Source organism: Zootermopsis nevadensis, unplaced genomic scaffold, assembly GCF_977971745.1.
Source record: "Zootermopsis nevadensis isolate Lab colony 2312 unplaced genomic scaffold, Znev_1.0 Znev_ptg000001l, whole genome shotgun sequence".
In the NCBI taxonomy this organism is placed as follows: Eukaryota; Metazoa; Arthropoda; class Insecta; order Blattodea; family Termopsidae; genus Zootermopsis; species Zootermopsis nevadensis.
Genome location: NW_028259133.1, coordinates 15,117,015 through 15,144,725, shown reverse-complemented (window position 1 = coordinate 15,144,725; position 27,711 = coordinate 15,117,015). Strand labels below are relative to the sequence as shown.

The window sequence follows — 27,711 nt, the reverse complement described above, 5'->3', positions numbered from 1 at the left end:
CAGCACTTCCAGGAAAAAGGAAAATCAGGACAACAAATGGATTCCCTGAGGAAGTAAGAATGTCATCCTTAATTCACTTTTAAAACCTCTGAAACTTCAAACTTTTATATAAATTTATAAAAGTACAAAAAAAATAGTTGTTTATTTCTCTTAGAAACATTATCTCTTTGAACAGAACAGAACAGAACAGAACGTAAAATATGTATGGAAAAGCCATATCCAAAACAATGCTGTGGAAACGGCTGTTTTAACATATCAGCTATTTGTACTGTGCATATCACAAACATACAAAATGAGCTTCCTTGATTAAAATATAAAATAAGCAAACAGACAAACTATAAATGACACTAGTGCCATTTATAGTGTTAATAGTTTGTTTGCTTATTTTATATTCTAATACACTAAACTGCATGCAAAGTTTTAAGCTTCTTGATTAAGTGAACTAATTAAATAACTGAAGTAATTGAATTAAGCAGATCAAAAACTGACTGGAACAGAAATACATCCACACCAATGAAACTGTCCTGGCGAGTGGGTAACAGATCTTTCCTGGGTGCTGCATAAAATAGAGTAGGTCTTCCAGTCTTGAGCTAGGAGCATTGTGAAGGGCCTGGCTCACCAGATATTCTAACTTGTGGGCATACTGACAAGGAGCAGGCACTACACGGTATGGAAAGTTTTAAGCTCCTTAATTAAGTGAACTAATTAAATAACTGAAGTAATGGAATTAAGCAGATCAAAAACTGACTGGAACAGAAATACATCCACACCAATAAAACTGTCCTGACGAGTGGGTAACAGATCTTTCCTGGGTGCTACAGAAAATAGAGCAGGTCTTCCAGTCTTGAGCTAGGAGCATTGTGAAGGGCCTGGCCCACCAGATATGCCAGCTTGTGGGCATACTGACAAGGAGCAGGCACTCGCACAGTTCCCTGAAACAACACAGAAATCAAGTCACTCACAATATCAATCTTACGACATAAAATTAAAAATTGCACACGAAAATACGTTACTTATCCAAATACCAAGCATACATTTTTCTGAAATGTCTGCATAAAAAACCCAGACACATCATATTCAAGGTTATTGATTTGGGTAACACAGAGTGCAATGACAATGAATTCACAAATGCAACTGTAAACCTGAGATCATCATTCACATGAGCTCTACTAAGCATTCTGTGAAGCAAAGAGCCCAATTTTAAAAACTTTCACTTTTTTTACACACAGCAAACATTTTTCTGTACCCAACAGGTCCAAGGTTTTGTCAAGATGATAGTTTTTGCTCAACTGTTACACACATACACACCATGAAGAAATGCTGTTTTTGACAGCCGACCAAAATAAAATAATGCAGACATATAACTACTGGCAATAATTGAAACATAGCAGTTGCAATCATTTATTGAGTTAGTGTTTATGACCATTTAAGCATAATATTATACATTCTTTCACTCCTAGTGCAAATGCACTTCTATGTCAAAGAACTGTAAACAATTTTTTGTTTGTAAGACTTGAGGTTCTCACAGCGGTGAATATGAAGATTTCTGTCTTCTGGGTTATTGCGCTGTGTAGTCTGGTCGATGTTAACCAACGTTTCAGAGGTCATACTGCCTCCGTCATCAGGGCGATGAATATCATCGCCCTGATGACGGAGGCAGTATGACCTCTGAAACGTTGGTTAACATCGACCAGACTACACAGCGCAATAACCCAGAAGACAGAAATCTTCAATTTTTTGTTTGTTAATTACCTTGTTTTCTTTGCTGTATAAATACAGGATATCTTGTTTTATGATCATTAGACTTCACTTGGGGTAAAGCATGGCTGGGGTGTGACAATGTCCACTTACCCCCTCCAGTGCTGAGAATGAGTAAGAGCTATACTTCTGTTTCCCCTGAGTGCCTAAATCGCAGGTAGTGGGACAGCTTTACTTCTTTTATGGGGCATAAACTTGATACGAAATATGACAGGGTAAGAACAGGAGAAATGGTGTTACTGATTATTCAACATATGGGGGGGGGGGGGGGCACCAGCATTTTGGACAAACTGTCACAATAGGAAAGAAAATGCCTGTGTAAGCCCAGCAAATCTTTGGCGCTGCCATGATGCCTAGTATTTCCAAGAGTAGTTTTTTCTAGATTATATCTGCTTTTGCATTTTTGAAAATCCCAGTTCAAAAATAATTTCACCACACAACAGCTGATACAGGGCAGCAGACAATCTGAATATTAAATCTTTGTTTAATGGTCATTTAATTGTGTATATATTAGACTGAATGGTCAGTAAATATTTTGTTTACAATGCTGCTATATGGTAAGAAGTTGGCTTGTGTGCTTATTAGAAGGTGCAGACCAAACCACGCCCATTTTATGCAGCAATGTGCACACAACAGACTCAACATACAACAACGTGTGGTATGCAAGGTCTTGTATGGTTTATATGCAAATGCCTAAAACAGTATTCAAAATACTAACTTTTGTTGCTGTTTTAAAATCGGTTAGAAGATATGGCAACAGCTGGGAGCCAAGAAAATTCAAAGCAAATGCATCTAACAAATTTCTTTACAACTACATTATAAAGAAGAAATAATATCTGCTACAAGGACAACTGAACAGGTTAATATAAATGAGGCATCAGAACAACATTCTAAGAGTGCTGTAACATGAATGGACCACCAGTAATGCAATCTGACCATGCAAAGGCTGTAGAACAGTGGTACTTTCATTCCAAAACAAGGCATTTGCATAGCTACAAAATGCCAAATAAAAAATAAATGTGCATGAATTTCTTGTGATTGCTTCCACCATCAATTCATTGATTATATGTAACACTTGAAAACCAAAGATCTGGTTCTTAAGAGTTCTGCTGATAGAGTGATTCTTCCTGCAGTCTGTTCATGTTAAATGCAAAATATCAGGCCATCATTTATTTGACAATGCACATATTCAACCAAGGGAAAAACATTCTCTGAGTAAAATTAGGAAAGAAGGCAAGACCCCAGAGGATAAGCCAGTGTGGTATGTACAAAGACAGAAAGAAAAAACACACATTACTGCCACCTCTGTGATGCTCTACTCTGCCTTGATGAATATTTCAAGCTGTAAAATGCTAAATAAAGATGGAATGAGTCATTTGATTCTCTAGTATCCTCTATGATGTGAAATCTGGAGGGAGGGGGAAAATCATTTTCCTGTGAGTTAGGGCTATTTTAACAAAATGCTAAATTTTTTAGGTTTAATATTAATTCTAGCACTGCCAGATTTAATGCAATACTTACACTCCAATTGAAGTAAAGATGAGTAAGTTTGTAGGTAAGCCGCTGAAGCTTATCTGGATCCAGCCCCACATTATCACTAATCACATTGTATGAAGTTGGGCTCACAGTGCCCTGTCGTACCGACTGAGACACCAGGAAGAAATCATATCTGCATGAAAGAAAAAAGAAATCATGACACATGTGATTTTCTAATTTTTCTTAGCCATATTCTAAACTTCCACAAATTTTGCAAATCATTACAAAACAAGCAGTGTGAAACTTTCATGATCAGAGAAGAGATTGTGATTCTATGATCAAAAATTCTCTAGCTATAGGGCCAGTAGGAATGGGAGGATTGTATTGCCCGCAATTTGTATATAAGCTGGATTATATCTATAAAAATTCTGGAATATTATGTTAACATCTCATAGCCATGTTTGAAGTAAGAAAGCAGTGTTTTGATTCTGCCAAAGAAAACGGACAAAATTTATCTTGCATTCGCACATTCTCCTTTATGCCAAGTTTATTACAGAACCAAGATTGGGAAAGAACTGCAGTACACAGTGTTTCCACAGGCACATTTTGCACTTCAGCACTCTGAATGCTCCTACCTATGCTGAATAGCTCTTAGGATGATGTTAATGCCTTCCACTATTATTACTAGCCAATAGCAAAGACATAAAATATATGAGCCTTGTCCCTTAATATGGAAGCAGTATGTTCCTATGAAATATTGTTACCCACCTACAAGTCTTCACATCATCATAATTCAGAAGACTACCATACATATCTTTACTACTGTGAGAACCTGAAATCTCATAGTTATAAAGCTGCTTTCAGCACATCAAAGACTTAAAGAGACATATTCCTCCTTAGGTTAACCTTTACCTGCAATGTGACATTCTTCTCACATGAGATACTTAACTTTCTGGCATAGTTATGCAGTCATCGGCAACAGTGCCAGGGGGAGGGTTTCCATTGCCGAGGAACAACCTGGTGTTAATCCTCTTTGTTACAACAATAAATGCCATCCTGACTGGCTGGCTACCATACATGATGTTCAGGCGCTCCTTCAAGAGTTCAACCTCATGCTTGTACACATAAGGGATTTGGCCCTCACCTACCCCATCTCTGTATATAACTATTCTCTGTGGAAGAGCACCTCCATTATATTCCTTGTACTTGTGAAGAGCCTCTGGAAAACAACAGACACTTCTTCATTAGTTTAAGAATATTTGGAAGTCAATCTGAAAGTAATATCTCAACCATCCACTGAATCTTAAATGCTTCAAAATAGGAACACAGCTTGACAGTTATTACAAAACAACCAAGTACAGTGTATTATAGGAAACAGATTAAAGATTTTTTAAATAACATTCTCTTTATGCAAGAGTTGAGAATACTGCCAGTTCATTATTGTATATTTAACAATACTCTATTTTATTAACTGCACACATTTACATTGTGTCAAATAAAAATGATAAAATTTTCTGTATGTGGTGGAACCTCAATCTAATTTCTTATTTTTAGGTGCATTTGCAACAATATTTCACAGATGCACATATTAGGTCTGTCACGTCTGTCTATCAATCTGTATGTTTGTTTGTTTCTCAGCACTATAACCCTGTTGTGGGTTTTCGCCGCCTCCTTTTCGAAGGTTTCTTGGTCTTGGTTGTGCGTGAAGTAGTGAGTGACCAGCCCACTGACATCAATCTGTATGTAACAACTCAAAAGCTGTTTATCAGATTTTCATGAAATCTGATATTGGAGTTTTACTAAAATTCGCCAACACATTCCAATTCTGGTTGCAATACAATCAATAACACATTTCACATAGACATTATAATGAGAAGAAAAGAACATGTTTTAGGAGCTTCGGTCAGTGTTGCAAAAAAAATCTCCCCAAAATTAGGACTTCATTATATAAAGATGGGAATTAGGCAAAGTTATGAAGAAGAAACTATACTCTCAGTAAACTTGAAAGTATGCAGAAAATGACAAACTTTATCCATTCTTTAAAAGTTTGGTATAAACTTAACAAACCCCCTAACACATGACACGAAGCAAACATGTTTCATAACGAAACAGAAATAATGAAGTGACTTGGCTAAACATATTACAGTAGTTAGAACTTCATTTCACCTTTTCTTTACTTTTGTCAAGTTTTACATATATGACATGCTAGTATCATTCTCAAAACAGTGACAAGTGGAAGAAAGAAACATTTGGAATTTTCCTTCAGAATGGTAACAACAACAACAAAAAACAACAACAACAACAACGAGCAAACATGCAACTCACTGGCTATATTTGAAGTTAAGTAATTGCTTAACTCTTCACCAGTTGTGTGCGCCGACACAGCTGAAAAATACCGGCTGAACGGTTTGTCCAGGGACGCCACCAACGCTCCATATGACTTTTCTTTAGTGGTGGTGTCATGACAAACATCAAACCCAACCACCATCAAGCCCTGAAGCAGACATCAGAAACAATCATACAAAGAATTCTCCACATTATACAACCTCCGGTTTCTTAATGCTACACACTTGGCAACACCAAGTGGTGCTGCATGTAAGACTGACACTTGGGCTTTTTTTCTAGCACCTCTTCCCATGAAGCACCACCTAAATTTGAGAACATGACTTATCCAGTAAATCAGGGGAATATATTTGTTCACTTTCTTTGGTAATTTTCTAACTCCTATTAGAGATAAGACTCTTTATTTCAAGACATCCATTGTATGCTATTACCACTGGTAATCTATAATAGCCAAGAATTATGGCTTATACACAATATTGCTAACTATGTCACAGCAGCATATCATTAATTCACAAGTCTGGCTGGCAGCCCCGTAGTACAGGGATTTGAATTTTCTTTTTCTATATGATGAAGGTTAATCAGTGAAAACTAATTACAAATTGTAAACACAAGCGCACATACACGAAGTATTTGAATGACACTTGTTACGTAAATTGTGCCATTTTGAAGACGTCCACAAGCCATCTTTTCATTTGCTATTTTATATCATGCCACCTACTGAGAAATTCTTTATCAAAGATTCATTCATCGGATTCTTTACCAAAGTCACCAGATTTTACTTTTGAAATATTTCATCCACAGAATCCCAAATGGATACAATACTACCATCAATCACAGCTTTATTCAAGTCACGCTATGTACTAGAGAAATTATAGAAGATAGAAGTTTTTTTATAATGCTTTTTTGTTTCTAGAACAGACTGTCAACACAATATTTTTATCCTACAGTTCACAAAACTCATGTCTGGACTACAGTACATGTAGATTTGTATGCATGTGACATCTACAGTAGTGCACATTAAAGAAACTAATTGAAGGAAACAGTGTATTTCAGAATTCTGAAACATCAAATCATTTGTACTGCCAGTACAGTTTGCTTGGGAAGGGTTAATATGTTCTACATGAAACTTTAACAATTTCTTTAAACTGAACTAATATTTTTCAACTTGGTACAGGATTTTATTATGTTAAACTGAATTTCTGTCATGCCAATATTTGTTTTTGCAAAATACTTTTCTGTAAGGGTACAAATGTTTTCATTAATCTGATATTTGTTATAATAATGTTCAATATATTGAAACAGTTCAAGAATGTTCAACTTTAATTTTACAAAACAGATGGAAGAGTTTTAACTTCTCTATGCATTACATATCTCAAGCAAGATCCATACAATTCAACGTTTATTCTCACACACATATGGACATGGCAACTTATGGTTGGAATGTGGATGGAACCTGAAATTGGTTGCAAGGATAAAAGGTTATGTATGTGTGAGAAAGTCTCCGACTTCAGATAACACTAGACACCAAGAATGCTTACTTCTCAATTACTTTCATTATCTCAACATTCACTTTAAAAAATAAATAAAAACTGTCCTTTTTTTAAAAAAATGGTGCCTGATTAGAAGTTAAGGGGTGGACTTTAGAAACCTCAATGCATCATTTTTGACGGGAGAGAGAAATAACAATGATGAATACAGGAAAACGACAGTTGCGGGAAAGCATTAAAAATGAGAAAAAATGAAAATTGTACATTTTTCTCTCTTGCATACACAAAATAATACAATTAAAATCCACTTCAAAGTTACTTCTTTTTGCCAAAAAAGTCTTTAATGGAAAACTTTACATTTTAGGCGAAACAGAGCCCTTTCCATGTTCAAAACGTTTTCCTCATCACCTTCAAAAATATTGTGCGCATAAAAGAACGAATTCACTTTTTCACCAATGAGGCATGTGCTTCAGCAAAACTCGGCACAGCTTCGGGCTTGTATTTGTCATCTTCCCCTCCTCACCGTTCCCACCCTTTCGCGATCGTCATACGACTCATCGATGGTGTCGGCCGTGTATGTGGCAAGCTTGCTGTGCATCTTTCGATATTAATTTATCTCTAAAATGATCAATTTAAATTCTAAAAACATTGCGTAAATTTTGTTATAATTTCTCAGAAACGATCATTGCGGGAAAATTGTGGGACAGGACAAAGATTTTTGAATGATTGATGCGACAAAATGACAGTTTGAGGAACGATAGAAGCGAGAAAATGTAACATTATTTTATATGGGACGTATCAGGGAACGAACAAAACAGATAATGCATCCGGGAAAATGATAGTTCAGGGAACGATGGATAGAGGTTTTCATTATACTGAAGTTGCACTGTTTAAATAATTTACTTCATAGAAGTAGACATGAATGGAATAGCATATCATCTGCTGTTTTGCACTGACCATGGCAGATCTCCCCTCCAGTATCACTGATACTGATTATTATTCCGTAAGTTCTACATTTTGTAATATGTTATGGATTTTTTTGTTGGGTACCACAGGCTCAATTATAATCTCCACAGCAGAAAATATCCTTTGAATGAAAACATTTAACTGGAACAAGGCAGGTCCCTATGAAATGCAAATGACCAAGCTAACTCATTATTTAGGAAAATAATCAGGATACATAAGGTAGATGAATGGTATCACTGTTTACTTACACTGAGTGGTATTTCTACCGTCCAAGGAGCCCCCCCAATTTTGCAGGACATTTGGATCGCCACTTTTGTAGCGATAGACATTACGCTCTTTGCAGTTAAGCTCCTTGCCACAATAACTTGAGTTGGCACTGAAGAAGAAATAAATGATTATGTAAGTTCTGGTCTACATGCAGCTATTCTACTCACAAAATTACTTCCAACACTCAGTCATTTGTGATATCTCACAGCCACAGCCAGTCACATGATCAGGAATATATACAACATGCAGCCACATATGGTTTGATGGAGATTACTGTTTTATGAGATTTTCAGTTGTTCTGCTCACATCAAAATGCAGCCTAGAAAATCAGCTCCCAAATGAAATCTTGCTGAGCGTGAACACAACCTCCACAAACATGCCTGTAGCAAAAGAGCACAGAACTCACCTGCTCTGTCTACGCAACACTTTTTCTTTATTGCTGCGTAACGGTCCAAGCGATTGTTTGTAACAATACACATTATCATTTGCGGGTCTCTGCTTGAAATGACCTGCTCCAATGCTTGGACAAATGATGATGCACGATCATCTGGAATATCACAGCTAAAAGAAAACACATTATAATTATTTTAGAAAACATTGAAAATACAGATTCTCCGTGAATGTGAAACATGCTGAAAACTTTATTTACAGTTTCCTGGGACTGACAAAAGAACAGAATACACTTCCAGAATACTGTTGAGTCACATGTAAAATATTCTCCTACTGCACCAACAAATCATTGTAAGCATTTGTGTATGACAATGAAACAGCCATGAAAGGTATTTTTTGTAATACTGTGCAGATGTGCTATAACACCTGATGTAAAGCCCAGTCATAACTATATATACTATCTGCAATAATATTAAATAACTCCACATTTTGCCCATTGTGTGTTTCACATGATTTTCAGATTAAACAGCATCTATTTCTGTAAACAAAGTTAACCAATAAACATTTGTAATGGTTATGCAGTGTTTTTTCTTTGAGGCAGGAAATATTATTATATAAAATTTGGTTTCAAAGGATTAATGGCATTACCATCAACATAAAGAATGACTTTATGTGCCTGTTTAAGTTGTAGGAATAAATGAAAATGTATGGAGATAAAATAGTATCTTGATATTTTTGCCAGAGTGCTTTAGACAGAAACTGCAATATTTGGTATTTGTTATATATTTTTAATTTTTTTCCCCACTACCTGCATTTTATTTACTTCAAAGCATATAACACACACACTTTATTTTTAAATTTTCCATTGCAAAAATAAGGGTGTGTTATACCAGTCAATACGGTAACTCTTTTGGTGAACCACGCGATCACTCCCAATTTTTGGAGAAAAAGCACTAAGTTATAATACACAAAAACATATATTTCAAATTTACAGTGTATTTGAAAAGCTGGAGTAAGGGTAACTCACAAATATGGTTGTGGAATGACAAATCTCATGCCCTGAGCAGCACGAACCAACGTGGATACAAAATTCTGAGCATCTCTTCTCAATCTGTTTGGGCAGATCACAACCCAATTGTTCAGTGCAGGTATGACCAACATTGGGTTACCTGAGAATAAAACAGTATTATTAATTCACACATGAGCAAAATATTTTAAAAACACACAGTGATAAAGAAATTTATGCTGCTGCTGGTTTTAAGGTAAAGACAAAGTTCTATGAAGGAGAAGAAAATTTGCAAGTTGATATACAAGCTTTCATTCAGTCGTTAAAACCAAAAGAGCTTCCAACATTGTGGTGTAGTTTTTTTTATGATCTCAGGTTCTCATAGTCTAGAAAGTTTACCAGTGTTTCACTTATCCTCTGCCTCCATCAGCAGGGTGATCTGATGATGGATGCAGCAAGGACCTCTGAAATGTTGGTAAACTACTACCAAACTGCATGGCACAACACTCCAGAAGACAGCAAGCTGAGTTTATTTTTACCCTTATCAGGTACCATAATAAGAAATGCCAACCATATTTCCTGTGACACAATTTATAACAAAAAAAATGAGACAGCTTACTACGCAACTCCTTCGTCCAGTCTGTAAGTGGTCCAGCATCATACTTTACTTCTTGACCTTGATGACCTCCTTGCAGTATCTTCTCCTGTGGAAGAACACGACCTTGGAATTCAATCAGTTTGTCAGCCAGCCTCATGTTCCATTCAAGTAGATCTGTACGCACCTGAAACAAACATCAGTCTGTAAGATAATATAGAGCTTATCTTGCAAAAGCCACCAAATAAAGTAAAGGAAGGTTCTGCCCCATTACCACACAGAAATATCAATAATTAATGAAAACTTGTCACTTTGTTTTATTTGCATCCACACATACACCCACCAATTTGTAAACAACTGCTATGAAGGCCTCACTTTTGTTAAAAAATATAGAAAAATGGGATGTAATGGTAATTTATATAACCGCTACATTCACTGACATGCACGTAACAAACCATTTTCACAAAGTTATAATTTTATGCATGTTTGTCAAGTTACAAATTGCCACTTCACTTTAAATTGTGTGAATTCCTCAAATTCTACAAAAAAAAGTATAACTCTCATTCTTATCTTGTGGTTTTTCTTTCCTGAAAGCATCCTTTTTGTTTCACTTCAGTACCATTTATGTGTCTTATCATCTACAGACAAAAGAAAAGCATGCAACATCAGTCTATTCACGGTCATCTTCTGGGTAGTTGTTCCATGTAGTCTTCTGGATGCACCAGCATTTCAAAGTTGCATAAATATCCAGGGTCAAAGTGAGGAAAGTTAGAAGTTAATGAGAGAAGCAAGCCATGGGGAATAACCACAGCCATAGGATGAGGAGGGGAGATGGATCCATGCCTGGATCAACAGGAAAAATCCCATTTCAGTATACTGGAGGGGAAGGGTGGGTCAGGAGACAAAAAGATACATTGGCACTTTTAAGGGGCAGGAAGGAAAGTAAGATCAACAAACAGGAAACCTTGTTCTTGGACAAAACTGTCTTCTCTTCTTTCAGGGTGTAAATAAGCACGCTTCTGGGACATGCGACTTTTTTACATAAAAATGACAAAATCCAACAGCTTTAAGAAAAATATGCTCCATGTCATCTTATTGTGAAAGTATGTAACAAACAAGAAATGATGGTCATATGGAACAGCCATTTAAATCAAACTAGGAAACAATTAAATGTAGCAGGCCAGCATCATTTTTCAACTGCAATAGTACATAGTGACTTACATTTTGCTCTTTCAGGAGACGTCTGTTGAAAGCGTTAAGTCTATCCATCCTACCCTGAGGACCAACGCGTGTATGTTCAGCAAGATCCCTCATCACATTGAAATTACCTCTCATCTCATCAGTCAAGCCAGTCATTCGGCATAGCTCTGGCACAAGGTAAACAAATTCATCTTGTCCAGCCCGCTGTTCTCTGGCCTTTGTACGTGTGACCAGCAGCGGCTGGTCCACACTGTATATCTTCCTCTGGTATTTCTGTAATATTCATTATCACAATAAGCAAAGTAATGCACCCACATTCTATCAGAACAAATTGGATTTTACTTGCAGTAGTTACTGTAAAACTTTAATATATATAATCAACAAGAACAGTGTGTTACAGTGTTATATTGAAATTTTATTGTAGCAATATCATTACAAAATAGTGTATGGTACTTTGTCTGGGAATGAACAAAATTTTTATTCTGAGATTTTAATTTACTGGTGTTACAGTAAGATTTTCTGTGCATAACGTCAAGACAGCAAATGACTGATGTCTATACACAATATGGAGAAGTACAGAACATCAATATTTATCTTACGCATTTCTACACATATTCTCTGAAAGATTTCTCAAACTTGGGTGGCTTACGTACTGCCACCTGGCCATGTTCACACCAGCATACTGCTAAACCAAAATGTTCAGTCACCAGACCCATTTTATGGGGATTTAAATCTCCTATTTCCATATGTTAAAGCTCATTAATTTGAATTGACAACACGCTTTGCTTTCAGATGAACCACAATTATCACATTCCCAATTATCATAACTTTACAAGTGCAATGGGAAACTCATATTTAATGTTCACATCACAGAGAAACTTCTGAAACAAAAAATTTACTATAACTGAAACTACTACAATGGTCCCTTTAATCTTCTTGAATGATACAGCATGTCTGCGAACAGACAAATATGTACCAGTTCCACCAAAAGAGAAAAGAAAATGTGGAAGGGGGGACAATGTTGGGAGTGACCCACATCAATACAAAATGCAACAAAGCTGCATTTTACTGCAGACTGGAGGTGCAGAATGTGATTGTCAAGTCACTTTTCCGAAGGCTCATAAGATGCTGCTCCTAGCTAGTAGAAAATCAAAAACTTTTCGGATTAATCTCTTTCAAAAGTGTATTAGAATGTATAGAAATATAAAGATGGTGAATAATTCAGTAGATAAAGCAACAAACTTCATGTACATCACAAATACCAGGCAATGGAAAATATTCAACACAACTATGGTGTACTGAACCAACCAATGTCATTAAATACTTGGGACCAGTAGCCTCTATTCTGAAGATTATTATTATTATTAAAAAAAACCCAACAACAACCAAGTCTCATGAAACCAAAATTTGATTTAAAAAACCATGCAAACCCAAAATATACTCACCCTTAGGTAATAATCTATGTACGAGACCTGTTCTCCTCTGCGAAGTTCAAATGTGCTACTTGGAGTAACATCAAAATCCACATCATCCACACGGTATGTCCGATTATTATAGTCAGTCAGAACAACAGCCCCAATGATTGCTTGTTTGAACAATTCCTGTAAGCAGAAGAGAACACTACATTTACACACAAACAGATCACATTATTTTAGGGTACAAAATTTGGTACTTTGATTTTCTGTAACAACCCACGAGTTTATTGCACCATTAAATACTTCATACACTCTACATGTAAGACCTACAGGGTGTTGTACGAAATGTCATACATATAACACATTTTTATTTTTATAAAAGTAGAACAAAACCGGTATAGAATTAATCACTATAGCCTGGAAAATTGTTCCTAATGAATAACGTGTTCAATATGACCGCCGTTTTGCCTCACAACCTCTTGCAAACGAAACCTTGTGTTCGTCACCACTTTTCAACACAAGCCTTCAGATAGCGCACGGCACAACTGCACTATGCGGGCTCTGAGCTGCACTACATTTTCTGGTCTCCTTTGGTACACTTTCTCTTTGAAGAAACCCCACAAGAAGAAATCACACAGATTAATGTCCGGGCTATGAGGCGGCCACATTTTGCCGCCCTCGTGACGTTCAGGAAACCGATGCGACATCACACGAAGATTAAACGTCTCATGCAGGAAATCAAGAACTACGTTCGCAGTGTGTGGACAGGCTCCACCCTGCATGAACCACTGTGTTTGCATAGGGAGACCTGTTGCCAAGAGATGGGTGATAAAACTGTTTTCCAACATGTCTTTGTATCGATCTTTGTTAACGGTTTCATCGAAGAAAAATGGACCAGTGATTCTGTGACTCAAAATTGCGGCCCATACATTTCCGCATAACTTTCTTTTTCGTGCAGTATGTGAGGATCTTCCCTCGCCCAGAATCGAACGTAAACCATGTGTTGTGAAGTACGGCCTCTTCCTCCACTGCCCACAATGCAAACTCTAGCCTCTGCTCCTTATCTCTCGCCGTAAGTTTATGCATTACGGTCATTTTGTATGGGAACAAGTGAAGATCTGAATGCAGAATTCTTTGAAGTGACCGACGAGAGATTCCCTACTCAGCAGAAGCCCTCCTTGTTGATTTGCCAGGACTTCGAGTCAAAGCCACGCGCACCGCTTCAATGTTTTCAGGCGTACGGACACTAGCGGGGCGCTGCCACTTTTCCTCCAACACAGAACCATTAATTTCATATTGTTGGAAAAGCCTGTAAGTTGTCTGTTTGCAAGGAGCCCACCTTTTACCAAAGTGAGCATGAAAACGTCTCTGAGTCTCTACCACACTCTTTGTTTCCGCGAAAAACAATACAACATTCACCTTTTGCTCAACAGTCAACCGCCCATTGTCCGCCATTTCACAGACTGGTGTGCGCTTACAGCTACGGCCAATTCCGACTTGTGATGCCATCTATCGAATTTCCACGAACTACAGCATTCACTCGCACAGTTGGAACATCGATACTACAATATTATAGTTTTAATGTGATAATTAAATGGCATGACATTCCGTGTGCCACCCTGTAGTTACAGACAGGTTATCTTTGTCTGTAAAGTACATGTGATCAGTATGGATTCTTCAAAAAATCTTAAGTTGTGTGCTGTAGAAAATAAGACAAGAAGAGGAAGAAATTTTGAAGCCAGGAAAGAAAGAAAAAGAGCAGGTTAGAGACAATGAATGCCACCATTACGAAAACAGTCTGTCCAAGTAATTATTGTAAGGAAAAGAAATAAAAAATTTCCTGAGGCTGAAACAGGCTGAGTCAATAACATGCACTAGTATACTAAACCATTGAAAGTTACATTCAGAACAACAAACTTTGATGCAACAATATAATTTGGGAAAATGCTTACAATTTAATTAAGAATACTGTATAAAACACAATGATAATTAACACAATACTGGTAATGTGCCAAGAATTAAAAATTTGGGACATTCATTCACTCTGTCTTATGCAAAAACACAAAACCAAATATTATTTTGCTTTGTAATTTTCAGAGGCTGCTGAAATAACAAAAATGGAGGAAGCACCTTATGAGATAAAAATACAATGTAAGAATTCTCGCGCATTCATTGTTATTGCCTCTAAATTTTAATATGGGAATGCCAACTTTTAAAGCTCCCTTACAAATACTATATCAGTGTAACAGATTCCGAGTTATAAGACAACACAGCAAAAGAAATCCCTTTTGTTTAATTATCTCAGAAACTCAAATTGTGGAAAATGTGTGTAGAACAAGTTTCAGTTTTACTCCACAAGTTTTATTTAAACATTTTTCACTCTGATAATATTGTAAGTTGAGATGTCGACAGAAACACATGCAAGACTTCATGTGTCGGTAGTTCTTGTGCAATTGTACCCAGAACTGTAATGTGTCAACATATTTAACAAAACAATCTCATTCCATAAAAATCCAACCAGTGTTCAAGTTGTTACATACAGACAGGGCAAAGCTAACAAACAGCAACATTTCTACAACTTCAATGCAAATGCAACTAAAAATGATAAAAGCAAAATTTAAACAGCAATTCCTTGTTCCTGAAGACCACCGAATCTTATACATATAATGAACATGCACAAATAAGATATTAAAATAGTTGTGGTCCATATCTACAACTCTCAATGAGCAAATGCAGTATTAGCAAGAACTGGCAAAATTTTAAGAATTTTTTGTCATAGGTGAACAAATCAACAATTTGCAATAACGCTTCCCTCATATCTTCTTTCATGGGAAATGTCTCTCACAAATACATTAACACAAGGTGCATTATAAAACTTACCACCTCTGTCACCATTAGAAGAACATGACACACTTACCTTGTACCTTCGTTCTCCACGTTGCACACACTCGGTCAGCAACTCCAGTACAGTATCCTGTCGCATTACCTTGTGTGTGATCTCAGAGCACATCAGTATGTTAGTCTCATGCTGACGGATTGAAGTCAGATAGCCAGGCCAAAGCTCCAAGTTGTATTTTGGCACAACAATCTACAAGAATCAATGACTTCCAGTAAAACTATGAAGTTAGAGCAAATCACCACAGTTTGACAAAATCTTTCATTGTTTGTCAGCATTTTGAAAACTTTTCACATTTATTCAGATACGTTCTTGTTAAAATTTGGCTGTGTGACCTTAGCTAATTTCTGGAATTTACTTTCATTAATAATCTGATCCATCTTTTAACTGTCACCAATATTTTCCTATGACTATAATTTTCCTTTATCATCTCTTATTTATTGTTGTATACTGATTTTATGTCTTGTAAATTTCACCATTATAGGCTCATTACTCACATCTTTGTTGCATGTTGTTACTTTTGTATGTTCCAGAAATTATGCATAGGCAGTGTATGACCACTTCCATTTCTATGCACTTTCTATTCACTGTTGGTGCTACATGTTAGAACCATGTCCCTAATAATTTCACTTCCTTTTAATTTAAATGTATCTCAGTTAAATATATTACTAACTGGTAGAATTCACTTTCAATATTTCTCTCCATGAAAAACAAACTGTGGTACAGCTAATTTTCCTTTTTAATTCTGCACGTGCTACAACCTTTCAGAGCATCTCCATCACCTCGGAAGTTGAGCATGTACAAAGATTAGGGCAGTAGATCAATTTCAACTCTACCTCAACTAGGGAGTAAGCTGTAACAATTGCTTCTATTCTCAATGTCACCCTTCAACAGAAAAATTCCAAGAAAACACTAGAGAACCCAGCAACGTAATGCACTTACTCAGCGGACTCTGAACCATTTTACTTGCGTATTACATCATAGCAGCAAAATCTTCTAAATAAATCTAAACATATTTCAGATAATTTCCCAATAAATAAAGCACAACCATCTGAATCCACAGTGCAAAGCATGATACATTCAGGTTCTAATGTCACATAAATGAAGTACGAATGACAGTGGTGATGAAACAATGGCCTATTCCATTAAACATATTCTACCGCATCTTAATAATGCAGAGACGCAATGATACAATATTCCAAAACATAACAAAAAGATAAAATACCTTTGCCAATGCATCAAAGAAGTTGCGGCCTACCAGCTGCAGCTGCAAATAACCAAGAGCCTTCCGCATGAGAATGTTGAAAAACTGGATGTAGTGGTAATCACCCTCTGTGAGATCTCCAACAAGACGCACCGTGATGCGAATTGGTGTTTTATCTGATTCCCGTGTAGAAAATAATTCCATTGGCTGAAGCAAAGGGAATCTCATTATAAAGTACAAATACTTTTTAATCAAGTTAGTAATTCATTCACGATAAAATATGCCTTATAACTGAAGAGTTGGAAGATAATTATTCAAAACAACACAATCTTTGTAATACAGTGAAACCTCTATCCATCGTTCCCGGAACTATCGTTTTCCCGGATGCATCGTCCATTTTGTTCGGTCCCGAATACATCCCATATAAAATAATGTTACATTTTCCCGCTTCTATCGTTCCTCAAACTATCGTTTTATCGCATCGATCGTTCAAAAATCTTAGTCCCGGTCCACAATTTTCCCGCAATGATCGTTTCTGAGAATTTAAAATGCTGGGTTTAGAGATAAATTAATACCGAAAGACGCATAATGTTTTTGGAATACACAGTAGCGGTAACCTGTTATGTCGCCCAACCAGCACATTCTTTTGGAATGAGGGTCAGTGGTGCAGTGGTGATAGTTGGAGTGAATGGAGGTGCTCATTGTCAGAAATTTTACGATTTTAATTAGGGTGCACTCATATTTCGTTCCAGCGATGCCAGATGGCAAGTGCAGTGTGAATTTCTTCACAAATGCTTTTATTACAAGTACAAAGGAAAGGCCGGCGACACTTTTCATTCTTCTGGTTCATCTCGTTTCCAGCGGTTCAGGGTCTTCTACAGCTACGTTTCGTTAAGTTCGGCAGTAATAGTATTTCCATTCTTCCTGTTAATTGTCCGCAAAGGGGGTTGGAGCGGTGAGGAAGAGGAAGACGACGAATGCGAGCCCGAAGCTTTGCCGAGTTTTGCCGAAGCACACGCTGCATTGGCAAAAGTGAAGTCGTTCTTTTATGAGCATAATATTAGTGAACGTGACGAGGAAAACATTTTGAACGTGGGAAGTGCTCTGTTTGGTATAAAACGTAAAGTTTCGACAAACCAGTTGTCCATTAAAGACTTTTTTGGTAAAAAGAAGTAACTTTGAAAGAGAAACATTGTTTTTTTAAAAATTTTAATGCTTTCCCGCATCTATCGTTTTCCCGCATTCATCGTTTTTATTTCCCACCCCCGCCAAAAACGATGGATCGAGGTTTCACTGTATTCCAAACAAACAGAAAAAGAATACGTGACAAAATTACTGAAATGTCCAGTCAGACATTGCCTCATGGAGGGCATAATAGCAAGACTTACTTATTTACACAAACATAACAAGCTTTATTCTGAAAATGCATGCATTTCAAGATGCCTTGCTATTAGTAACACCTACATTTCCTATTGAGTAAGCCTAATTCCCACAGATAATCAACTTTTTAATCCCCCCCTCCCCGATACAATTTATCTCTAGCCCTCAACCAGTTGGCCACCCCGCTGCACAGAGTGCTCTATATTTCAAGATCAGCATAAGAACATATGTAATATTCATGTACAAATACCAGAGAGAATGTAAACTAAGATGCAACTTATCTAACATTTATCAATGCATAAAAGTTTATACTGGGGTAATTTCCCCAGTTCAGAAGCCAAGATTGACAACTTCTGCCAAAGACAGGCACATGCGCGCACACACATATAAAGGGTTCTAACAATGGTGCATTACATTTAATACTGCTGTTTTTATGGATTTCATTCACTGTTCAGTATTAAGAAATGAGACCACCATCATTTGGCAGCTGGCACTGTTGCCATCTTTAGGTGAAAATATTTATTCTGTTGGGCCCAACAGAAGATGTTAATCCCAATACCACAACCAACTCCTGACATGTAATGGTCTCATTTTAGAATACTGAATGATGGATGAAGTTTATAAAACAGCAATACTAAAAGCATCTGCCTCTCACATGGACATAACACATCTGAACATGGATACTTTCTTTGCAGGGTATTTTTATATCTCACTGCTCATATGGCAAGAAACAAGAGCAAGAACTAACAAATCATTAAAGAATAAGAGGAAGGGAACTTGGTTAACTAATGTAGGGGAAGGGACTGCAGATACAGTAATTAGACCAAAACTGCCGCAAAGCCTTACTTACATCTGGATTAAGGCGATGACTAGTGAACATCATGGTGCCATCAAATATATAACCACCTAGGACAGGTTTGTGGTTGCGTAATAACCCTTTGCGTACCACTGTTCTGTCCTCTTCAGGTGCAAAATCCACACGATATTGGTACAAACACCAATTTGTGTGAGTCTCCAACCTGAAGTAATTGGCCTTTAGAGTCACTTGACGACCCGATGTACCTATTTCAAAATAAACGTTGCTGCCATAATTAAACCACATTCATTAAAACAACTCTTTATTTGAAGCATATGGCAAAACAGAAATGACAAACAAGGAAAAAATTATGAAAATGACTTGTCATCTAGGACATTACACTGTGTAATCTAGTAGAAATTTACACATTTCAGAGGTGCTCACTACCTCTATAATCATTTCCCAGAGGATGGAGACAGTAAGCACCTCTGAAACAAATTTCTACGAGACTACACAGTGCGACATCCCATCAAATGTTAAATCAGTTCAGAGCTAATTAAATATATCACCTGTAAGATGCCAGTAAGTAACCATAGCCTAAAGCTTGCTTAGAAAAATTAAACACATTTTAGGGCCAATAACCTCTTTGCATTTTACAGTTGTTGAAAGAATTAAATACAAGGTAGTACTCAAAAATTAAAAATCTAGAAAACAACACAGCAAATTCACCACAATCGCTAGGGCATGCATACATCTTATAACTTGTTCAATGCTGAAAGGTTTCCTGAACTATGAAAAGACTAAAAACATTTGTTCAGTAACAAATTTCCCTAGAATACATTATTTAAGATAAAAGGACTATGATGGACAGACTTTTGGAAATTGTATATACAAATTAGACATACCCCGTGAACTACAGAGAATGAGTGTGTATGCTACATATTACACACTAAAAACATAAAATAGGAGAATTAAGTCACTAACCAGTACTACTCAGCATTCTAAACTGCAGTACATTGCTACTGACAACTGCAAAGTCCTCAAACTCTTCCTTCACTGCACTGCCACAATTTAACAATGGTATTCACAATTCAAAGAGGGGTAAACATACATACATACATTACATGAAGGCACAGGATAGCAGCAAAATTCTACATCAACTAACTGTCAGTGTCAGGGAAACTATCATTCCTACTTCGAAATGACTTCAATATTTTGGGGTAGGCGAACACAATGAAGAATGTATGCACTTATGAAATTACATTTTCTTCACTGTACGGCAAGTTAACACTTCAATTCATCTGTCCCCTACATACATGCTTTAATGGCATCCTAAGAATACAAACCCTGTACAATGATTAAAATGTATCACAAGTTGAAAAAAACCCACCTTGCTTGGAGTTCAAGTTCACTGGCCGAGTACGCACAATATCAACATTTACTTGACGACGTCCTCGCATGGCACCACGACCCACTGGTGCCCCATTTCCACTCGCAAGGTCACCAGCACCTCCACCTACATGATACCAGAGGAAACTATTTTTCACATGTTAACACAGCAGGTCTTGGAAAAATGTGCATGGGCTGCACAAAAACATGACAGCTACACGTGGCCCATGGGTTGAGAACCCGTTCTAATTAAAACAATAAAAATGCATATCCTACAGTCAGTGATAAACTTTTCATCCCAAACTTCACTTTGTAGCATATTTACAACCGTACACAATTGTGTGTCAAATCAGATTAATAAATATTACCATGAAGCCATATATTCTATAAATGTGCCCTTTATTAACTGAATACTTAATTAAAATGTTGAGAAACTGGCCTCTGGGTTATACTGTAGATAATCATACACCATTCTGATATAATATGGTCACCGCATACTATTATTGAAACTAAATGGCAAAATGGTAAAGAGTGATTTATATTTTCCAATTTTTCAAAGATATATTACAACACAAAATTCCGGGGCCTGACATGTTCTGTATGAACTTATTTATTTCATTTGGTTATAATAATCAACCCACTACCATATCTGTGGCTATACAATCTTAAAATTACTAAAAAAAATTCATCACAAAGTTTCAAGACACATAACTTCCTGTATTCCTTTCTCTATCTCCATCATTATCAACCTGTTCTTACCAACTGACATCTGACCCATTCTTGCAGCCAGACTGTCATCTCCTGGCTGTAAGTCCCCACGGGAACTAACACGATGTAGTGCTCTGCCACTGCTCAGTGCTGGACCCACCTATAAAAATGCAATAGGCATACAAACCTAGCTACAAAATTGCAAGTTCAGGATATCAACTGAAGATGAGACCAAGCTTTCCAACCTAATATTCACCTACAAAGAAATCATTTTAACAGGGTTAACACTTTTACAATTACACAAAATGAGAAAAGTGATTAAATCTGAGATAAACATAACATTCACAGTTCCACAAACCTATTCTTTCAACAATGAAACCTTTTATTTCAATTTTTATGATAACTAACTTTTTCCTATGTATCAGCCAATAAGCAAACTCTCACATAACCATAAATGAAATTCTCGTTACATTTCTGAGAAAGGTTGGGATTAATACCTGTGCACAAGTACTTGAAAATCCAAAAAAATGTTGCTCAGAAAAGTAACCCAATAACTAGAACTGGTTCTTAATTATCATCACATAGCTTACAGTATGAAGTTGAAAATAAGTAAGCATCACTTAGTAAATATTTTAATACTTGGTGAGAACTCAAAGAAATAATCTTGTGAGACAGACACACACACACAAATAAAGTAATTACAAAAGCTGTTCAGATTATATAAGACAATCTGTGGTACACCGAATAGCATTACTCAGCTGACTACAGATTATTATACTTCAATGTGATGCACTAATCCAACTTATAGTAATTTCCAAAACAACTTGGTCCACACTACTAAACTGTAGCCCTTGTACAATACCCAAAGTCTTTTTCAGAGTATCTCACTGCATACAAATTCAGGTAACATGCAGTCACCTGCTGTTGTCGCTGTGCTTGAGGAGCAGCCTGAGCAGGTCTTCCACCTTGTGGCTGTTGTTGAAAGCCAGGGGGAGGGCGAGCCTGGGCTTGCTCTCCAGGGCGCCTCACAGTCTGACCCTCTTGCTGTCCCCGGGCTCTACCCCGAGCACGACTTCGTGCCTTTCCAGTAGCTTGCTGATCTGCCATTGTTGCTACGAAGGTCAAAGACAGAAGTAAACACTACACCAAATTTAAATACAATAAAGAAACTATAGAAATAAAATGCACATACAAGACCTGCTGTTAGCTGAAGGAATTCTCCTCCAAACAATGCAGTCAAATTAATCACACAAACAATAGAGGCAAAAGAATTTCCATACACACACATAACATCAATAACTTTCTACATGCAGATAATTATCATCCTGAATGAAAGTAAAACACAATGAAAAAATATATTAACAGAATTCAATAACATACACCCTTCCATATTATATTATTAATACTAGAAAATTGCTCTATCAATAAATTCCATTTTCTAGACTCAACCAACAAGCATTAACTAACAAGTTACAAACATATCAAATATCAAAGAAGGAAAAATTGAAGTAGAAACCATTCTACATAATAACCAATACAGTAACACACACACATATACATTACAAAGTACAACGAAAATGTAAAATAAAAAACTGAAACCCCCAGGAAAAAAGTAAACACAAAAATTGATTAAATTCATTAACCTCTGGGCAAGAAATAAAAGCATCCCCATAATTATTTAAAGATAAAACAAACATAGGCTCCAAAACAAAAAACATAACATATACAACCAAAAATATCCTTGGAAGAATAATCAACAAGCATAAAAAACAAAACTGGAAAGCTATGATAAGTACTGGAATACATACATTCTTTGAATTATTAATAAAATACTATGTTATCATATTTCCTATTAGCCAACTTTAGTTTGCAAAGAAACAAATCATATGATGTTAATGTCTGCTTTCAGTAATATAAATACTTCATAATGCACATAAGCTCTGTGGTAATACACCAGTCTCCTAAGCATGGAGTCACAGAACAGAATCCTTGACAAGTCTAAAACTTTCCTGCCATGCAAAAGCAATGGCAACCGAACATGAACATGATTAGTGAATATAACCGGATTCTTATCCTTAGATTTTTGCAGCTGGAGTTCAATGTGGAACTTAGATTTCAGTGTGGGCTGCGCCAAATGTTGAGTATTAACCGACATTCCAGAAAACATTGCAGTTGCCATCTATTAATCATTTGATGTGACTCACACCCAAAATCTAAAGTCACAAAATACATGATGCTATACTACAGAATGTTATATAGGTTTAAACTGGTTTGTTAAAATACTTCCTTCCAATTGGAAAATTTATATTTTACTATAATGAGTGGAATAATGATAAAATGACTTTTTTTGCTCAAGATGTTTCTACTTTTATATAAGCCCTATCTTCTCCAACATATCCTGCTCTCTTTTGCTATCAAGTAAAATATTAAAAAATAAATCAGCAAACAAGCAATTACTGATTCATGCATCAATTTAACATACATTTCAGGTCATATGCATTTCTGCAGTATTATCCTGTAATAGCAACAAAGGACAAATTCCCAAGCTACAGTGGCACTTTGTGTAATTTTCTTCTTAAACCAGTTGACCTTTGTAATGAAAATGTTTATGTATCTTTGCAGTATAAACTGAACTCTTTAGTATTTAGGTAGACTTTGGCTTCAAAGTAATAAGATGGATTTGATTGTTATTATAGTTCAACTTTATGAAAATTCTGTCATTTATTCTCTTCCTATACCTACAGATTAAGCTACATTTGAAGATTTCTGTCTTCTGGGTTGTTATGCCATGTAGTATGGTATATGTTTACCAACGTTTCAGAGGTCATACTGCCTCTGCCATCAGGGCGATGAATGAGCCAATTGAGCGAGTGAATGAGGGGCTTCCATGACCGGCTCAGACGTAGTCCATCTTCCTTGTTGAAGTTAACAGGATGTAATTCAATCTCGATGGCTTCCCTGATTATCCGATCCATGTAGCCGGTTTTAGTTGAGAGGATAGAAGTATCCTCAAGCTGGATGCGGTGGCCCAGGTTGAAGCGGTGTTCACCCACAGCAGATTTCTCAGGCTTTCCCAGCTAGATGTGGCACTGGTGCTCCCTGACCCTAGTCTCAATGCATCGGCCAGTCTGCCTGATGTAAAATTTGCTGCATTTGCAGGGAACGCTGTATACACTGGGCGTCATCAGTCCTAGATCATCCTTGACCGGCTGAAGACAACTGGGAATCTTCTTGGAAGATAACTGGGAATCTTCTTTGGCAGAAAACCTACAGACATGTTGTGCCTGGCTAGCAGACTGCTGATGCGGTTGGAAGTAATCCCGATGTAGGGCAGGGAGGCTACATTTGCTTCTTATTGGTTCTACTAGGTGAATATTGTGGAATTTTCTCTTTGCTTTTAATATAATTCTCAGTAACAGTAACGTTATTTTGGCCTACCATGACAGTATGTGGGTGAATTGCCAGGATTGAGATATTAGACAAAGAGGTATAAAACTGAAGCCACAGTTTTCCACTTAAAATGTGTACCTAAATTAAAACTTGAATGAATAGAATTTATTATTACATTCCACAGATCCTTCCTAGGCCCAAACCAAGGATGGAAAACACATCATAGCACAAATACAATACTTGTTTCTAATACAAATATAAACTACGTAGTTATGACAGTAATTTAGTCAACTACATTATTACTACAACCACATAACCACTACTGCTTACCTGTATTTATAAAACCTGAAAATTTTTGCTTTAGGTAATTTCTTCGATGGAATAGGAGTAAGACAGGAGATACTTTCGGTGCTGGCTCAAACTTCTTTAAATTGTGATTGACTATTTACAGACAAGAACGATACAAATGTAAAAAAATATATATTTCGGGAATACCGAAGAACCAAACAGTCGATCCTAACACGTGCTATTTTGAACGGGAAGTTCACAATTTTGTGGGTTTCAAAATAAATTGGGTTCGTTAATACATAAACAAATGGTTTAATGTAAATATTAAACAAAACTATCCGTTATGTTTAAACAAATGGGCACTCATATTAAAGACGCGGGAAAATCTGCAACAAAGGACGCTACTCTTCCACGTTTCTCTACAAGTTCAAGACAAAATGTACTACCACTTATAAAACATATAACAACAAACACTACTCTCTATGTGCAATATTAACTGATATAATATTTCTAAGCATGTAACTCACATGTAAATTCTTGCAAAGCTCAACAATTTTCTGCAAAAACTTTCTATCGCAACGCTGAACAACTTTCTAACGCAATTTCTCAATACACGCCTTCCTAAAGACTGGTACTCTTACAACAGGTCCAACATCAGATTCTCCTTTCTGCTCTTACCTTTGATCCAAAGCCCTTTGACAAATATGGCGCTCACAATAAAAATCTTGAAGCCACAATAAAAATTATACAAATTTTCTACTATTCCTGCCTGCTTTCAAAAATAATTTCTCGTTGCACAAAATACATGACGTCAACCGTTGCTAAGATCCAAAGGTTTGTTCTGCGTTTTCATTGGCAAAGATGATTACCATGTAAGAAAACACACATGCTAACGTAGTTGCACAATTCCCGTTGGTTACAAATTTTACCGCCTGTACACAAAATAAGTATAACGAGAAATTTAAACACTGAGCTCATTCGAGATATAACCAAAACACAAATTGACAGCTGTAGAGTTAATTGCCAGCTGCTCACCGCAGAGACAGTCCATGTGGGATGTGTTTAAGATAAAATGTCACTGGGGCTGGTTTCCTCTGAGTCCCTAAATTTTTCCTTGTCATTATGATTCCAGTCATGATCAATATTCATTCATGTAACATCTAGGGGTTTGGGCAATGGACTAGTTAACAACCACAAGTCCCACAGTCGGCTTTGGCTCTCTGGAGCTGTTACGCCAAGGATTTAATTTAATTTAATCTAAGTCCCACAGTCTCACCCAATCAGAACATAAAGGACGATATTCATACTCTTGACACCTTCAAGATTGACAAATATTCTATTTATAATTCATTACAGGAAAAATAAAGCATTCTACTTGTGAATACTCACAAGTCCTGTAAGACAAATCCCACCACTTGCTCTTTGACCTCAGGCAGAGCAAGACTACGTTAAGCATTTTACATATAGTGTTGGGGAAGTGGGACGCAAAAAACATGGCATTTGAATATATATTAGGCAAAATAGCTGTGCAAATTTGAGATAAAAATTAATAAAGTGAAGGAACAAAAGGAAGGCAACATAAACTAAAGAAAAATGGTTGGTGACTGCTCAGCTTGCCTTCTTTATAACACTTTGTATTTCATTTCCAGTGAATACCTGTCTTTGCATAACATATTTTGATAGATAATCATACTGTGGGTTTCGCACCTGTAGTCACCACAAAACAACAAAAGAACAACACTCACTTTATTGGTTATGAAAAATGGCTGCATCCTGAATATGGTACAGCAATTCATTGTGTGTTACTTTAATGAAGACAAATAAAGTCCCAATTAAGAAATAATTTTAAGCATTCCATATCTTACATCGCATGCAGTGTGTTGGTGTCCGTATATGTTAAAAAAGCCTGTTTTGTAAGACAATTGTCAATATTTTCCCCATTTCATTCCTTTCTTTTTCTTTGCCTCTCACATCACTTAAAGCGAATCACTACCACCACTATCACATTTAGTTTCATTTTTACAAAATACTTTGAATTTAACTACCATGCAACCTTCCTGAGCTGGTCACAGACATGTTAAATATAAACTGAAACAAAGTTTTGTGTAGCATATGGCAACATAGCAACAAGATATGCAAGCAAAAATCCTTTAGAAGTCAAGAATATCATTGAAAATATATACCAATCAACAGCTTAGAACCTGTGAAAAGCATCTTCAAATATATCTAGTATTGGTTGCAAGAGAAAAGTACATGTGACTCTTCACAGCAGTCTGCGAGAAAAGGAAGTACTGTTTCAAGTTCATCAACACATCTGAATATCTCACAATTGTGATTAATGTGGACAAACTGCACTAGTTACCGTATTATATATTATTTATTTAGTGTTCTGTCTGACGACAGGTCCATATGAACAGGATCCTTCCATCCTTTTCTCGGACTGGGACCTGTTCATATACGTTCTTGGCAGATGATCCAGAAGTGGTTTGCCATTGCCTTCTTCTGTGTGTGAATGGAGTAATTGTTGGGATGCCACGGAGAAACCGGGGAAGCCCCCGGAGGAAAACTCCGTGTTGCCTAGACCACGGCCTTGCCTAACACAAGTTATAAATTCGGGCACCGCCAGGAATCAAACAGCTAGACCACCGTGGCACTAGTTACCTTACTAAAGATAAAACATCTCAGTGCTTAGTCTACTGATTATTGTCATGATAAGTGCAGAACAAAGAAAATGCCGTATTGTACAGCACAGTACAA

At 36.6% G+C, this 27,711-nt stretch overlaps 1 protein-coding gene across 3 annotated transcripts; it reads right to left on the bottom strand.

Moving 5' to 3' along the window:
• Positions 1-123: 123 nt before the first annotated feature.
• On the bottom strand, positions 124-25,793 carry aub (piwi like RNA-mediated gene silencing protein aubergine). Of its 3 annotated transcripts, XM_087343853.1 has the most exons (18): positions 25,482-25,625; positions 24,997-25,107; positions 22,195-22,388; positions 21,328-21,436; positions 20,570-20,695; positions 19,234-19,445; positions 17,025-17,210; positions 15,821-15,991; positions 12,934-13,089; positions 11,510-11,761; positions 10,313-10,475; positions 9,715-9,856; positions 8,704-8,858; positions 8,279-8,406; positions 5,560-5,728; positions 4,185-4,453; positions 3,280-3,429; positions 124-932 (listed from the first exon to the last, which is right to left on the bottom strand). In XM_087343853.1, exons 3-18 carry the CDS (start codon positions 22,381-22,383, stop codon positions 816-818), a joined length of 2,694 nt encoding a protein of 897 aa, XP_087199979.1. In that variant the 5' UTR covers positions 22,384-22,388; positions 24,997-25,107; positions 25,482-25,625; the 3' UTR covers positions 124-815. The 3 variants fall into 3 exon arrangements, with proteins under 3 accessions (XP_087199979.1, XP_087199968.1, XP_087199963.1); XM_087343842.1 differs by lacking the exons at positions 24,997-25,107; positions 25,482-25,625 and adding an exon at positions 25,633-25,793; XM_087343837.1 differs by lacking the exon at positions 24,997-25,107 and having other exon boundaries at positions 25,482-25,626.
• Between the last annotated feature and the right edge of the window lie 1,918 nt (positions 25,794-27,711).

What these genes read in the sequence shown, in the direction of transcription:
- aub (XM_087343842.1), bottom strand. Translation starts at nt 22,383, where the DNA reads ATGGCAGATCAGCAAGCTACTGGAAAGGCACGAAGTCGTGCTCGGGGT. An exon ending in AATGGGTCAGATGTCAGTTG is followed by an intron (nt 20,696 to 21,327) that starts GTAAGAACAGGT and finishes GGTATCATGTAG; the next exon opens with GTGGAGGTGCTGGTGACCTT. An exon ending in GAACTTGAACTCCAAGCAAG is followed by an intron (nt 19,446 to 20,569) that starts GTGGGTTTTTTT and finishes ATTTTGAAATAG; the next exon opens with GTACATCGGGTCGTCAAGTG.